The sequence below is a fragment of the Amblyomma mixtum genome, chromosome 3 (genome assembly GCF_055824585.1).
Source record: "Amblyomma mixtum isolate Tamu chromosome 3, ASM5582458v1, whole genome shotgun sequence".
NCBI lineage: Eukaryota > Metazoa > Arthropoda > Arachnida > Ixodida > Ixodidae > Amblyomma > Amblyomma mixtum.
The window spans coordinates 76,333,448-76,349,681 of NC_143014.1; the positions used below are offsets into that span (position 1 = coordinate 76,333,448).

The window sequence follows — 16,234 nt, forward strand, 5'->3', positions numbered from 1 at the left end:
ATAACTTGCATCGCCACTAATATTCATTCCTAACCTCAGAATTTAACACTGAAAATTATTTCTCAAGGTTCTATGGGAGGTACGGCTGATCATTCGCATCACAATCCTAAATGGCAACTCTCCAGCACAGGAACAACTGTGCTCACTGAACTTCATGTAGCAAAAATCAAATATTGAAGCCAACAAGGCACACGCTTACTCCACTTCAAACGCCTTGGGGCCTAGAGAATTTAACACAGCTACCCGGATGCTATGACTTTGACTTCGTAACATGGTCTTGAGAACTGAAAGGGAGCAAAGTAGCTCAGATGCCTTGTTTCTGTGATATTCCTACTGGTTGGTTCCTTTTTAACTAGTAAAGGTAAGGAAATGCTAGCTTTACTATTTAAAAATACAGCTGTCATTTCAGAATGACTGACTGAAGCAGGTCAATTACCCGACTGAAAAAAAAAAGAAAAGGAGATGTCCACTTTTTGTTTGTCTTTTTAATTTCAGAAATTTTCTGAATGCACACAGAGGCAAAGTTATGGGTCACTCTTAAGCAAAGGGGGAGGGGGGGAGGGTCCATTTCACTAATGTATCTCTTATTTTTTGGACTTTTTTTAGGCAAAAAAAAAAGGGGTTCAGCTTCTTGCTTGGAAGGGGGGGGGGGGGGGGGGACCACCCCCTCTCTTCCCCCTCTAAATTCACCCATCAATGCAGAAGCTAAAGATAATAGGCTTTGCACTGACAAGTAAAACACAGGCTTCCTTTGCGCATGTCCGCTGCTCTCCCACATGCACAGGCACCCATGCATGCACACACACTCACACATGAGCACAGAAAAAAAAAACATCCAAAGTGTATGCAGCTAAATGCGCATGTTATTGCTGTAACCACTGGTAGTGATATCCATGCCACACAGCAGTCCTCAAAGGCCTTTCTAGCAAAGGAGTCTTGTTTCATCAAAGCAGCAAGACCTCAAAGGAGCAGCAATGCTGCTATACAGTGCAGCTGAAATGTGGAACAGTCACTCCACCCCTAGATCACCATGGAGAAGCAGAAGTGAGAGCTTAAAATCTGAAGTGGCATATTTTATTCATTCGTTGAGCTTAGAAATCTATTTCATCATACTTCCTTCATGAAGGAACAACTGACAACTTAATTTGTCAGCAGCAGTAAGTTTGGTTCTTAATATTTAGACATGCAAAAGAACTAGATTCAGATAGACTTTTTTTTATATTTGTAAGATGCTTTCAAAGATCTTCAGTTGCTTAGATTTTCTCTTTGTTTTTGGTCTTCTATGCTAGATGGCACCATGACTGCAGCTTCTCGAAGGCCACTCCTTTGAGCTTCAAAGGTCTTCGATGGCCGCCTTTGCCTCCAAGGGCCTTTGCGGCAAAGGTGCTACACTTGTGTCGTTTAGGCGCACACCATGTGCCTTTCAAAAGAAGGACCCAATTCTCTAAAACCTTTGCAGCGCCCGTATGACAGGGGTATCGGTCACATTTGTTTACTGCACTGTGGATACATTTAAGGTTCAGTCAAAAGGCAAATTTAATGATGTTCAAAAATAGCACACCTGCTGACTCATGAAATGACCCTATTTTTTTTTAACCTCAATCCAACCAGCTGTGATACATGCACAGCAGTGCTCCTATGTCATATGGATGCCATAAAAAAAATAACAAAAAATGTGTAGGATGGTGGGGAAGCGTCTTTGCACATCACATTTCCTTCGTACCTTTTGACTGTGCTCTGGTTTCTAATCTTAAAACTATGCACTTCTTTCATGGTGCATGTTCCAAGGTACTGCATATTCCATAAGTAACACCTATAAGTGCCTCGCCAGTGCACATCCTTCAAACAGCTGGACAAACCATGTTACAAAATCTTAAGGCATAATGGCTATACATGTCCAATGGGACAAAATCCTTGGTTATGGTGGGGTCCACTACTGCAGGCCATGTCCCTGTTTAAAAGCACCACTTCAACTACAATCACAAACAAGCCAACACTCCTAGCAACACTTCATTCACTTGACATTGGTGGCAGAAGGTGGCAAAAGTAGTTGGGCTGTGTCTCTTCTTTGGGTTTACAGCACTGATAGCAGACAGAAGTGCTGCTCTGACAACATAGTTTCTGGACAACCCATGCAATGTTCACAAATGCTGCGAGCTCTTCAGAGGGCACTAATGAGCTGTCAATAAAGAAGAGCTCATATTTTTTTTTTGCTTTTTTTTCAGAACATGCATATACAAGGTGTTTCAGGGAAGACTAAGCAATTTTCAAAAACAGGTTTTTTGAGGTAGAAGTATGGCTTTTGCAGCATGGTATTGCCAGGTTTGACGGACACCAGAAAACCGGTGAATCATCTTAACTAGAAAGTTGGTTAACTAATTTCCCATAATTAACTTTAAGAATTAGGTACTATAACTATAAGAGTTAGGCACTAACTATAAGAGTTAGGCACCTGGTAGCAATTTGAGATTTGAAGCCGGTCGCTAGTAACAGCATACAAGTTTTTAGAGTTTCAAAAACACTCGGTGCTGTGGCACAACAAATCTTGCCTACATCGTGCCAAAATACACTCACATTCGAAGAGCATGCAGGCAAAGCAGCCCCTCCAGTGCATGTAACTAGTCGAAACAGCCAAATTTTGTAGAGCTACAACACCGAGGGTAGTCGCGTTTTCGAAATTCTAAAAACTTGCATGGCGGTTAAATTACTAATGACCGGCTACAAATCCTTAATTGCAACCAGGCGCCTAACTCTAATAGTTAAAAAGTTGACTATTGGAAATTAGTTAACCAGCTAACTAGTTAAGGTGATTCACCGGTTTTCTGGTGTACCATGCGCGAAAGCCATTTTTTTACCTCAAAAATCCTATTTTTGAAAATTACTTAGTCTCCCCTGAAATACCCGGTATGCAGAGCTTTCTGCTGCAAGCCTTTCATTGGGGCAAAATGTGTAGCGTCTAGTCTCATAAAATTCCTAATGACTCTTATCACTGAGAAATATTGCTCTAAGCCATTCCAAGAGAAGGCTCGTCACAAGCGATAAGCGAGGTAATACAGCTTGCACTGCCAGCTATGCCCATACCAGCTTTCATCCTGCAGTAGAAGATAAGCACTGATGGATCAAGGTAGGCCACATGCCTTTAGCAGTTGAGAGTGTGTCTTTTAAATGAGAAGACATTAACGAGAATAATTTGCATGAGATCTCACACACCACTCCCGTATTGCAAAACAGAAACACCATTCAACAAAAAAGCTCCCCAAGGCAACTGTTCTAGCAGAAAAAAGGGTTGAGAGTCTGAAGTATTTTCACTAACAACAGAAAAAGTTTAAAACCAGGAAATAGCAAGAAGCTAAGAAATCCAATGCAGAGAAGTCCTAAAACCAGTGATGCACAGGTTGCTTTATTGTTCAACCAGGAAGCTAATGACTTGGCTATTGTAGTTAAGAAATGATTTATTGTTGTTGAGTAAGCATGACTGGCACATGCACATTTATTTCAGTGAGGATAAAAAAAGCCTTGTTGAAGCAATTTTTTTACTCTGCCCCACACAAATCTTGAATGTCTGCAACAGCAATACATGACTTACAGCAAGTCATGAACCAACTGGCCCAACAATCTTCGTTTTGCAATAGACGACTTGCCAGCTATTTGTGCCCTGACTTGGAGTAAGCCTCAGCGATCATGTGTGCAGTGTCCCTATTCAAACTCTACAAGCAGGTGTACTACGTGTCTTTCCGTTCAACAGTGTCAACACGCCGATGGCGCCGATATCTGGCCATTTCTGTGCTTTGGAGCGCCAGTGTTAGAGTCAAAGGTGCACTCTGCACCTACACGCCTTTCAGTCCGCTGGAGAAAACGGGCGGCAGATGACGAGCGCGTGGTGCCGAGCTCTTAGTCATTTCATATATCTGCCCAGAGTGCAGGAGGCGCGAAGATGGCCTGCCTTTTCCGCACTGCAAGAAAGTTTCCCCATAAGAAAGCACGCTCCCGCAGGGCAGCTTCCCTGCACGTTTAGATGAAGGTGCGCAGAAGCTAACTTCTGGGGTGCGTTTTACGGGGTAGAAGCGCTTCAGTTTTTTTTTTCTCCCTCAACAGAGCCGCGAAGACAACCCGCGAGTGCCGTTGTGTGGAGTCGTCTTGGTTCGAAATCGCTATAAAATTTCGTCTTAACCGAACAGCATGCGAAACAATTTTGTGAAAGAATTTTACGCAACAGCGTGCGGGCGCCGTTCTGTAGAAAAGCTGGCGTCAGCGTTGCCATAGTCAGTATTACCGGATTTTCCGGCGTTACCAGAAATTCCAGATTGGTCGAAAAGGTGGCTGTTACAAGAGGCTCCCATAGATGGCGCCAGCCACGCATCAAATCTTCAGCGACTGAAGCAACCGCGAGCAACAACACCAAGCGCATCAGCCATTGGTCGCCACCTTCCTCCACACCCTCTTATAAGCATGGAGCAGACAAAAATGTTACAAGCGTTGCCTCTCAAGCTGCTAGGCAGCAGACCCATCGCTGTATTCCTAGTAACCACACCTATTTAACCATGGATAGCAATCTAACCCCCCTCGGGTTGCGAGTCAGACATGCCGCTACACCACAGAGGCACATTCATAGAGCTTGATTAAAACAGGGCTTTATATGTAGGTTGTGTAATCTTTGACATAATGGTTGCGATTGTAAACAAGGAAACCGTATGTGTCGGCGTAAGCAAGAGAACCGCCTGCGTGTCGTAACCTTAAAGACGGACCTTAAGGGTCCCCCTAATTTTTTTTTTACATTGAATCCAATGGGAAACAAACCAAATGATCTCACATTGTTCATCTTATCCGATAATTCGTCTTAATGGGACTCTACTGTATTTAGTTACGAAAGCCACAGCTATCAATGAAGAGCTAATTGAACTCAGCCTGATTATGCAGATGCAAGACCGTGAAAATGAAGTTTCACTTTGAAGTTCTGCAAGGCCATGAGCTAGGCACAGAAATCCCATTGGACCCACACCACCAAATGACAGTTTTTATCAGGACAGCAGTGAAGGTGCAGTAGCGACTAATGTGAACCACGCTTTCACTCAGTTCCTTGTGCCTTCATTAAACAGCCACTGTTCTTAAACTGAATTGGTGGAGGTTCATATCGGTAGTAGCATGTAGCTGTAGACCTCAGCATTGTATCTGCAGCTCTCCCTTGGATTCCGCAAAAAGCTGAGATGCAGCGCAGGCTACCGTAACTCAGGCAACTCCATTTCTGTAAGTGACAGAAGACCAACGTAACGGAAGCCAACAGCCACCGAAACCAAGGATCACAGGGGATGTCTTTTTTTTTTTTTTTCAATTTGTAGTTTTTCATCAGTGGAAGATTAATAAAAGTGGAAGAAAAAACAACCGGCATGTGTTTTTCTTTTCTGCTTTTATTAATTTCCCATTGATGAAAACTACAAATTAAAAAAAAAAGATGGTTTGGTTTGGTTTATGGGGTTTAACGTCCCAAAGCGACTCAGGCTATGAGAGACGCCGTAGTGAAGGGCTCCGGAAATTTCGACCACCTGGGGTTCATTAACGTGCGCTGACATCGCACAGTACACAGGCCTCTGCCTCTAGAATTTCGCCTCCATAGAAATTCGACTGCCGTGGCCGGGATCGAACCCATGTATTTCGGGTCAGCAGCCGAGCACCATAACCACTGAGCCACCGCGGCGGAAGCGTGTGTCTCTGACACATCTGAACATTGATCGCTCTCACTCAGCCGATTTGCTCTGATGATGTCGACCATACACAGCCGTCGACGTTCCCGCTGCCCCTTGCGGTTCGCACGGTTGAGCGCTGCCTGTTCCAAATTGCCGCTTTTCAGTGGCTCTGGGTGTAAAATCGGCACTTTCTCCTGTAGGTTTCCAAAAAAAAAAAAAAAAGACATCCTCTATGATCCTTGGTTTCAGTGGCTGTTGGCTTCCGTCATGTGTGCCATAACGAGTACCTCTTTTTTTCTTCAACTTTATGACAAAAGACCAAGAAAGCTTAGTTACAAACACCGAACTACTGACTTATGAGAGGTTTTTAACCAGTCTAACTGCTAAAGGTTTAGATTATACTATTAATAAGGTGGACTGGTGAGCTAGTTGGTTCATGATAGTATAACTGAGCAGCAGAAAGGAAACAAGGACGTCGAAGAAACATACAGACGAGGACGATGCTGCACTGACAACTGAAGATTTATTTGAAAAACCACATATTTATACTGAAGAACAGACACTGCTTCAAAAGATAATATATGGTCTTCTGCTCCTATCATACCTGTATCTATCATACCTGTACGGCAATGTAAGCAGAAGACCATAGATTATCTTTCGAAGCAATACTTGTTCTTCAGTATAAATATGCGGTTTTTCAAATAAACCTTCAGTTGTCAGTGCAGCATCGTACTCGTCTGTATGTTTCTTTGACGTCCTTGTTTCCTTTCTGCAGCTCAATTATACGATAGATTATACTAACTGAACCCTGGTAGGCATTAATGTGCTATTTTTGTTCCTTAATGTTGAGAAATTACAAGCCTGAGCGATATGTTTAGTTTGCATTTCTAAGAATGCTAGAGGAATTGACAACTAGCTAGCTAACCTGACTTATCCACAATACGGAAGTTAATCAGAACTAAAGCTTTTGCATAGCGCAGCTGGCATCGTAAAGCATGGCCCGCATGGAGCGTTTTTTGCCCGCGAAATTGCGTCGCGTGCCGACGCCCGTGCCGGCGTCAACGAATACACTCCCCCACTCCCGCATGGTCAGCAGACGAGCGGCGCGTGCTACGGGCACGTTACGGGATACGTTGACAAGATGGCGGCGCCCTGCTCGCCCACTTGGAAATAAATACATGTCACCGCTGGATTCTTTGACGCGATAGCTCGCCCACGCGTAGAGGTATAAGCGATAACTAGCCCTTGTTTTTCAGATAATTTGGCGATTTTCATACTCTTAGGCCTAACTAAATGCTGTGTGTTTACCTCGCAAGAACGACATCTGGCGAAGCAGTTTTCTAGCTTTTAGTCACTTGTTACATTTTCATCTATTTGCAGTTTTTCTTCTTGGAACGAAAAAAGGCTTGCAATGCACGCACCCTAGTTATCAGTAATTACGGACATGGGCGTCCGGAGGGGGGGCCAAGGGGGGGCGGCTGCACCCCCCTTGAAAATCACTCACTCGAACCGTGAGTGATGGCCGCACGCCAGGGGCGGTGGTGCGCTCAGCCAAAGGGTAAAAGCAGCCCCGCTTCCACACTTTGGGTCACATCTGCGAAATGCCGCATCCGGGCACGCGTCTTTACGCCGTTTTCAAACCACACCATCGTTAGCTCTCTGTTGAAGGGCGACCTGTTGCAGACATACAGCGGCACCGGCGAGCATGTGTTTCGAGCCGCCTTGAGATGGGTGTCTGTTTCTTTGATCTCTAGACAGATAGCGACACGGAGGCAGACAGTGCACAGGGCATCTTCACCGATGAATTCTTCAGGGGGGAAGGACAAATCAGCCGTGTCCACCCCGCTTTGTCGGGCTGCTCAGGGGCAAGCGGGCGATGAGTGGGCGCCGCCGCTCGCTGTCTCCTCCGATCCACGGGAGAGCGCAGTTCGGTAGAAGCGCCGCTTTCAGAATCTTCGGCAAAGGGGATTAGCTGCTTTTGTTCACGGCGACGCAGTCTCTAGAGGCGCCCCCACACCAGCGTTCCTTGCGTCTTCTCCGAAAACCAGCGCCTTTGGTCAACGCAGCCCGATGGCGCCTGCCTGGCTCGCCTGTCGCCTCTGGCTGGGTCTCAAATCACAACAGCGCTCATGTACTGTGCGATGTCAGTGCATGGGAAAGAGACCCAGATGGTCGACATTATACGAAACTCTGTACAACTCCGTCCCTCATAGCCTGAGTCGTTTTGGGGCTCTGAACACCATAAGAACACACAAAACAAATTTTCCGACCGGAGTGGCGAGTATCCCTTCCCCTCGGAAGTCGCGCGGAAGTAAGCCCTTGCACGTGTGCGCGCCGCTGTGTTTGTGCTTCGGTGTTTTTAGTGGCCGGTTGTCAACGAAGCTAAAAACAACCAAGACAGCGGACGAGAAAACGACGAGCGGCGAGCAGTGTGTGTGCGGTTGCTCGACTGTGCGGATGCGCGAGCAAGATGGAGCGAGGTGTATGAAGCTGTGAGCGTGCATTTATCTTGTAAATAAGTTTTCGTTGTATATATAGTCATCTTTTGTTTTCAACGTACGCGTTCAACCGTTTTTCCAATCAATGTGTATGATGAGTGCGCACCGAGAGCGTGTAATGAAGCACAGAAATGAATTTATCACCCGCGTAATCACGCAATTCGCCCAGAAAAATCCGAGGCGCCTAGAGTTGCTGTTCAAGGAAGACTGACTGAGTGACTGTAGTTGCGTGTTTGTGACCATATTGTGCTGTGTGCTGGTCATCAATCCGGGTGAGTCTTGAACCCGTATGCAGCAAGACTGAGCACTCTTCTCCACGAAGTGGCAGTATCTTTTTGCATTTTTATTAATTTTGATTGTTTCTTCATTGATAAACTCCAATGTATCTCTCCTAGCCACGCTTTAATTTGCTGTTTGTAATGTTTTCTTTCATGTGTGTATTTAACTTATTTTTTATTTATATATATAAATAAATAAATATAGTCCGCAAATAGTGCCTTTTTGCTACGAACATACCCCCCCCCCTCCGGCGCCAAAAACCAATGGGGCCCCCCCCTGCAAAAAATTCTGCGGACGCCCTTGATTACGGATGAAAATTTCTTCAACACAGCATTGATGTGCTTTGGCGTCTTGTCATTAGACGGCGCAACCGTTTATGCGTGCCCATCGCGTGCCCCTGAGGGACACTACGGCACGGCCAGCTAAAAGCGACTCCTCCGAAAGACAACAAGCTGCTCAGCCGTTTCGGCCGCGAAACCTGAAACCCAAGCCTCGGTACCCTCGAAGTGCTGAACACCCGCCTTTCCAGGAAGCGCAACGCAGTTTTGTGGGTCAAGCTACAGTGCCATCTCAAGCTCAAGCTCGTGAGCGCGTCTCTCTCGGCCGGTGTGGCTCCGTCCAGAATCATGTGACGCCCGCTCCGGCTCTCACTGACCTTCTAACGCTGCCCTCTCCTGGCATCAGCGCGGCGTCGGCGTTTTTTTCTGTCCTGCCAGAAGCCGACGATTTGGCAAAAACATCCTCTCCACAGCAAAAAAAAACGCTCCGGTGCCGTCGACACCGACGAATCACTTGGAAAAACGCTCCATGCAGGCCATGCTTAAGACGAGCAATATGCTTCTTAATGTCAGAGATTATTCTGAGCATGTGATCGTTACTGTTGCACTGGTAGGATGACAGCGAAGTTCTCGCCTTAGCACTATACAGCATTCCCGTACTCAAGTTTTTAATGTGAAAATTAGCTCTGATGCCACTTTGCCTTCAACCTCAGAACATACACTATCCACCAAACTTCAATATTTCATCCCTGCTGCACGAAGACCGTAGCAAAACATTAATAACGCAGTCCTCATTACTTATTCCTCTGGAAATTGCACAAGAATGTTGCATGTGCCACCTAAGAGTTTTCAGAACCAACTAGCACTGTTATCATCAAGTTGGCTCACATCTTGAGCTGTCGTACCCAGTTTGCTGTAGAAAAAAACTGGGAAAACTAGCTAAAAGACGACTGAAACGATTTGCAATGACAGTTTGTTGCAACCCTAAGGAAGCGTTTAAGAAATGGCGCCAGCTGCATTCCCTGACTGGTCTTCTGCAAATGGCTTGGGTTTTGCAGATACGTAATTTAAAATATTACTTGTAATGCAAGGCAATTGAGAGGTTAGTAAAACGAGCATGGAATGATTTTAAGATTAACACCAGTCCAAAACTCTAGCTCTGGCTTGCCAAATCCTTGGGAAGCCTTTTTGCAGACTGATCACAGCCAGAAGTGTTGAATACTGTAGTAAGAAATAGGCAGCTGGCACTCACCCACTCTGGCAGCCAGTGCGGCCGGCCTGGGGCCAGGCTGGGCGCGGCTCGCCGGGAGGGCAGCGCTGGGTGGTGGGGAAGGCGGGGGGGTCAGTGGTGCACCCCGCAGGCATGGCGGTCCATACACACTCATGCTGGGGTGTTCTATGAGCAGGTTCTCCAGAGGGGACGTCTCCAAATGCACCGGCCGCCGTGCCACAAAGCACGGCGGAGGTGTCACATACCTGCACGTGCCCACACACATCGTGCTCACCTCTGCTAAAGAGCTGCTAAGAGCACCCAAGGGGCTTCTCTTCTCATATCCCCTGAACTCTTCACCTCACTGGCATACCCGCTGGTTTTGTTTGTGTGCGTCTACCTTGCCAATAGCGCAGTGCAGGAATAGAGGTATCACTCTATTCCTGCAAATCGCATGATGACACAGTTTGCCACCTACTCTATCACCTGCTGTTTCTGTGGGCTGTATGTTACAGAAGGGACAAAAAATTTCTATGACTACAGGAACTTCAGTATAGTCTTTTCATGCTCACAAGGGTTGCTTTTACCAGGTATGCTGCCAGATATGGCTCAAAGATAATTTACTTAATGTCAATGTTCATGTGCCTGAGCTGGCTCTAACTGCCTTGCCTGCCTTCTTGGAATTTCCACTCTCTCAAAGGCAAAATAATAAAACTAGTTTGTGCATTTGGCACGCGAAATTCAGTTGATATTGAATCACCATTTTGATGGCCCACGCAAATGATCTTCATCATAGCCAGAACCAAGAAAATTTGTTATATATAATTTATAGCATACTTACACAGAAATGTTTTGCAATTCCCTCTCATTGTTTTCTTAGTGTTTCGGCATTAGTCCATGAAAAAAAAAAAACACATATTTTTGTGCCTTGTAACTATGGACATTTTGGTTCCCAACTGAAGCTGTCCATAACGCAAATCATCCACAATAATGAATCATAAAGATAGGCAAGAAATATTTATTGAGGAAAAAATCTTGTGAATAAAGTCAGTTTTCTGCATACCTGTATACAGTAAATTAAGACTTAGACGGCATTTTAACATGAAGCGCATTACGGTGTAAAAAAATCAAAGCGGTTTGAAGTGCCTCATGGGCCATGAGACAAGTGACAGCATTTCTCCTACTACTGCTATTCACATCTCATGAACCACTAGAACACATCTGCACTCAGGTGACTGACAGGTGCTGAACACGGCTGTCAAAGTAACTGCAGCTGTTGAAAAAAAGCCTTCTTCACATACATTCATGCAATGTGCTTGGACAAAAAAGAGAGGTGCTTCAACTAGGCACATCATTGGACAGTAAAGCCATCACTGAGGCATTTCAGCTTTCACACTGCTTTTGGCAGGGTCCTGTCCTCACCACTGCCCACATTAACATGACAAAAATACTTGGGTTCCAATGGACACTATGCACATTCACCCTGTCCGTTGCCGAACAGCTAGTTTCCACATTAACAGGGCATAAATATACACTGAAAAAGTTTGGTCCCAGAAAAATGGTATATCATTCGAGCCATTCATAACAATGAGGGTAGTATTAATAGAGCATGGCTGTATATACACATCCCAAGATTTGTGGCACCACTCTAAAGAGGGTTCCTTACCAGCTTCCGTCCATAGGACATGGACTCGATGGAGGTGTGGTCTCTTGAGGGGAATCCACCACTGCCACGGGCAAGGTGGTGGGGTGACTGTGTGGTCGCTCACTCGGTACCTCTGGCTGAGGACTGTCCTTGTCTGCAAGGATGCCAGAGGCACATTACTCTGTGAAGATTCATTCAGCTAATACAAGTGTGAGAAAAAAAATGGTAACAAGGCAATAATGGTCTTTACTTACGGGTTGCACTTTTTTTTTGGGGGGGGGGGGGGGGGGGGCTTTTTTTTTTGGTGTTCATTACAAAACAGAATTTTCGAGGGGTTCTTTTGGCAAATATGATTTCCTACAGAAGAATCATCCATATTTCTCCAACAATATATGTAGCATGCCTGTTTGACCAAAAGTCAGAGCTTATCATGGCTTTGTTGTTAACAAGAATAGCGGCTGTACCAGTAATACAGCCCTCCCAGTCTACATCATCAGCGCACGTGCTTCTGGTCTGGTGGGCAAAACGTGACTTCTGACAGCGTTGTGTAGGAGGTGCAACAGGTGCAACACATACCGAGGCGGCTCTAGTCAGAAGGAGAAGGGGTGCGATGCGTACCTAGCTGTGTATAATTGGTAGACGAGAGGTGGTGGGGCAATGCTTGACATTTGCAAAACTGGTTCATAAGCGAAAGTGGACAATTTTGCCCATTGGGTCACGTACTTCTGACATTACGTTGTTTACACCATTGAAAGGTCTATTAACGCGTGTACTGCCATATTTACAGCTGTGCTTGCAGAAGTAAATGCTATTGCTATCGGAAGGGTTAAGTATGGGAGCTAAGTGAGTGGGACATGAGACGAAAAATGTAAACAAATTTTTATCAAAATTTTCGCACAGACAGCAAACAAGCAAAAAAAATTGACATGACGGTTATCACTGTGTAACGCGAGATTCAATGACAGCTGTTAGGGTATTATATTTTACAATACATTGAGGTAGAGAATATGGGAGTGACTTCATGTATGTATAGTTCTAGAGTGCTCTTTCCATACATACTCACTTCTCGACTAGCTCTCCTTTCCACTCCGCCGCTCTAGGCACGCGGTGCCACCGACGACCCTCTCCTTGGGCAGCGCGTTTCACAGGAGCTGCCGCAGATAAACTGTGCTGCATTCCTCCGTTCTCGCCATACTCTCCCTCCTCCTTCCACAGTAACCACCCTCTGGATGGCTCCCATGGTAACCAGCCTCCAGTTACGCATTCCACTGCTCTCTCCATACCCTTCTTCTTCCACGGTAACACTCTCCTCCTCCTCCATTTAGGGTAACTACACTCCAGGACGTACCCATGGCAACCACCCTCCGCTTGCGCCTTACACTCTTGCCGCAAACTTCCTCCTTCCATGGAAACCATCCTCCACTTGGCAATTCCTAAGCTCTCGTTACATTCTCCTCCTTCTATGGTAACCATGTTCCAGATGGTTCCCATGGTCACCACCCTCCGGTTATGCCTTCCTACGCTTCCACCATACTCCTCTCCTTCCACGGTAATCCTCCACCTCCTTCAAGGGTAACTACCCTCTGCACCATGCACCGGTTGTGCCTTCTTGCACTCTCGCTATAGCCTCATAACCTCCTCCTCCCACAGCAACCATCCTCAGTTTTGGGATTCCTCTTCTCTCGCCACGCTCTCCTCTTTCCACGGCAACCACCTTCTGGATGATTTCTGTGGTAATCATCCACCGGTTACACCTTCCTGTGCTCTCGCCATACCCTCCTCTTCCTTCCAGGGATACTATCCTCTAAATGATTCCCATGGCAACCACACATCGGTTGTGACTTTTTACACTTTCACCATGCCCTCTCCCTTCCACAGTAAGCATTCTCCAGTTGAGGATTCCTCCGCTCTCGCGATACTCACTTCCTTCAATGGTAACCACCCTCCAGATGGTTCCAGTGGTACAGCTATAATGCAACAAAATGTTGCATTATAGCTGTATTCTAAACCAGACAAGTGGCACAGATAAAATAAGACTCAAAATTTACTCCCAAACTTGGTTTTAAAATTTAAGATGCATGCCTGCCGAAAGAAATTTTTACAACGTGGTAGCTACAGAAGATGAAACTTCTATGGGTACCTTTGTAAAACAGCATTGACATGCCTTGCTGCAATGTTCATATATGTTTAACATTTATTTTAATATGATAGTGTTAAGGTTCCCATTCTGCAGAAAATCCGGTGGCGGTGGTGGTGTCGTCGGCGTTGAGTGAAAAAGCAGGTGGCCCTCCTGCAACCCCGGTCACATGACCTTGTCATGCCATCACAACCTTCCCACTGTGAGCAAACTGCCCAGCGTAGCAGGCGGTAGTTAATGAGTGGTCGTGAGAGGTTGCTCGGGAAAAGCGACCTGGGTCCCACAAACCCTGCTGGTGGCTGTGTTGGAAACAGCCACCTGCTGGGCCAGTGGTGCATCACTTAACTGCTGCAACACTGCACCAGGAGAGGTACGAGAACTGCCCACGATCTATGAACGTAAAGTAAAGAATAACCAATTCTGCATATATAGGCATGCAGGCAGAACACAGGCGACAGAGAAGGACTAGTTGTGTGGGAGGGATCTCTAATGCTATCGCTACTCTTAAGAGTAGGTTAAGCGTTATGTAAAGGTGAAAGAAAGAACAGTATCCGTGTCTGCGAAGTGATACGCAAAGAGAATCCCAGGACACTGAACGGACCCATTAACGCTATCGCTTAAGTGTCCCCTCAAGCTTTTGCACTGCTATTTTTCAGGAGGCTGGCGCACCTGACACATCAACAAGCACCCAGTCGTCTTCAGCTTCCATTGTGCGATAGTCCAGGTCATCTTCAGCAGTGGGCGTAGGCGGGGCATTGAGAAAATAGCTGGCAATGCCACTCAGCATGATTCAACAATGCACTGCTTCTTAGACACCTTTTGGAAGTCTACCTGTACAGAGCAAAAAAAGTGCATAAAGATTCAGTCAAAATTTGTGTCCACAATGCCACTGGCAATTAAACATTAGTGAGGCTCCTGCACAATAAAAATTGTCTGCATCCATCATGAAATGAACAATATTGGTAATGTATAAACCCATCCCGTGAAAAAGGACAAATATGTAAGATATGTAACTAAGCTCCCACAAAGTGCATGAAGCAACTGTGTCCGCTTTCATCACTTACAAGAAGGTAAAAACCAACTGACAAGGCTGCACCCACGCTCTCATTTTAAAAGATGGTAAATTTTGGAAGACATGAATAAACATAAATCACTACATTGAATTTTCCTGCACCTAGCAAATGATTCAGTTAATTTTTTCAAATTATTTCTGGCTTTGTTTCATTCAATAGTTTAACGGTGGCCCTGGTATTAAAGTTGACTTGAGTCATGTGACGCATGAAAAAAAAACTGCGATATTATAGCTTCTTGTTCATTTGTAGTCAGTATTCCACATCTTGCAGCAGGTTGGTATATGGGCTGGAGTGAATTATAGTAGACTCAAGCTAGGTCAAGGTTAATGAACTAGGTTAAGATGAATTTTCGGATAAGATGAACAGTGTGAAACTATGCAGTTGGTTTCCCATACACTCAATGTAAAAAAAAAAAAAAAGAATCCACTTAAGACGAACTGTTTCCAGTTTCCACAGCGAACGCAACCCACGTCAACTCCGCGGAATGATACTCCCGGAGCATCCGTGCGGCACTCTCAAGGCAACCAAGAAAGAGAGAGAAAAAAAAAAAAAATTCGCCAGAGACATTTAAGGCTGCTTACGTGAGGGAACGCGAAAAACGCGAGGGTACGCGAGCCCCGCCGCGGTGGCTCATTAGTTACGGTGCTTGGCTGCTGACCCGTAATGGGCCTGCTTTCGCCTTAAAACGAAATGAAAAAATTTTAAACCGCGCTTTTGGCCCAACTACACATGCGAAGTGCAATTAGAACAGAGAAGCAAAGCCTCGCCACTGCAAACCGCAGTATCTCAGCGCTGCGCGAGCCTATACTTATTGAAAAGCAGCGGAAAGTGAGCGCGGCAAAGCGGGAGCACCTCGCCATGACACTCGATTTTCGCGCCCACACGGCGCGCGCAGACACCCGCGAATATCCACGCGCCCTCTTTCGAAGCGAGCCCCAGCGGCGAAACAGGCGAACGCCGCACATAGACTTTATCAGCCGTGTTACGTAACAACAGCTCGAGAGTGAGGGCGAAGGCTGTCGTCACGCGGTGCACTCTCGCAGCAAGCGCCGGTCGGAGACAGCAGCGCCGCGGTGCAGTGCGGCCCCGCGGCCGCTCGGCGCACTGAAGCCGTGGGCCGTGTATTTTTGAAAACGACTGTACCTGCGCAAGGGTTATTTCAAGTCCTGTTGCGATACATTAATTAGGACAGAAGCCCAGTACTGTAGAATCCTGCTGCATTCCTGGGTGCTGCACTTTACAGGCTGCTACGTTATTGTGGGCAGGTTCCTTCCATAGAATACGTCGTGCATTACAAACTCGGCATTGGGAATGTTTCTGCGTGACGCGTGGTGACTGCAACGTCGCGCCTGCCGCGAAACGAGTGCCAGCAGCCATTTTGAATTTCGACACGGCTTGGCCTGGCTTGACTACGGACGCACCAACCGCATGAG

The 16,234-nt window shown here is 46.1% G+C and overlaps 1 protein-coding gene across 3 annotated transcripts in view; it reads right to left on the bottom strand.

The window, feature by feature from the left end:
• TP53INP (Tumor protein p53 inducible nuclear protein) overlaps positions 1 to 16,234 on the bottom strand; it is a 34,883-nt gene that overhangs the window by 2,388 nt on the left and 16,261 nt on the right. For 2 of the 3 annotated variants that reach the window (XM_089579741.1, XM_089579742.1), the window contains exons 2-4: positions 14,398 to 14,559; positions 11,613 to 11,745; positions 9,989 to 10,212 (exon numbers count right to left, since the gene is read on the bottom strand). In XM_089579741.1, coding sequence (XP_089435867.1) covers positions 9,989 to 10,212; positions 11,613 to 11,745; positions 14,398 to 14,515 — 475 coding nt within the window. In that variant the 5' untranslated portion in view covers positions 14,516 to 14,559. Of the gene's footprint in view, positions 1 to 9,988; positions 10,213 to 11,612; positions 11,746 to 14,397; positions 14,560 to 15,944; positions 16,172 to 16,234 lie in introns of those variants that run through there. The other variant, XM_089579743.1, reaches the window with a different exon arrangement.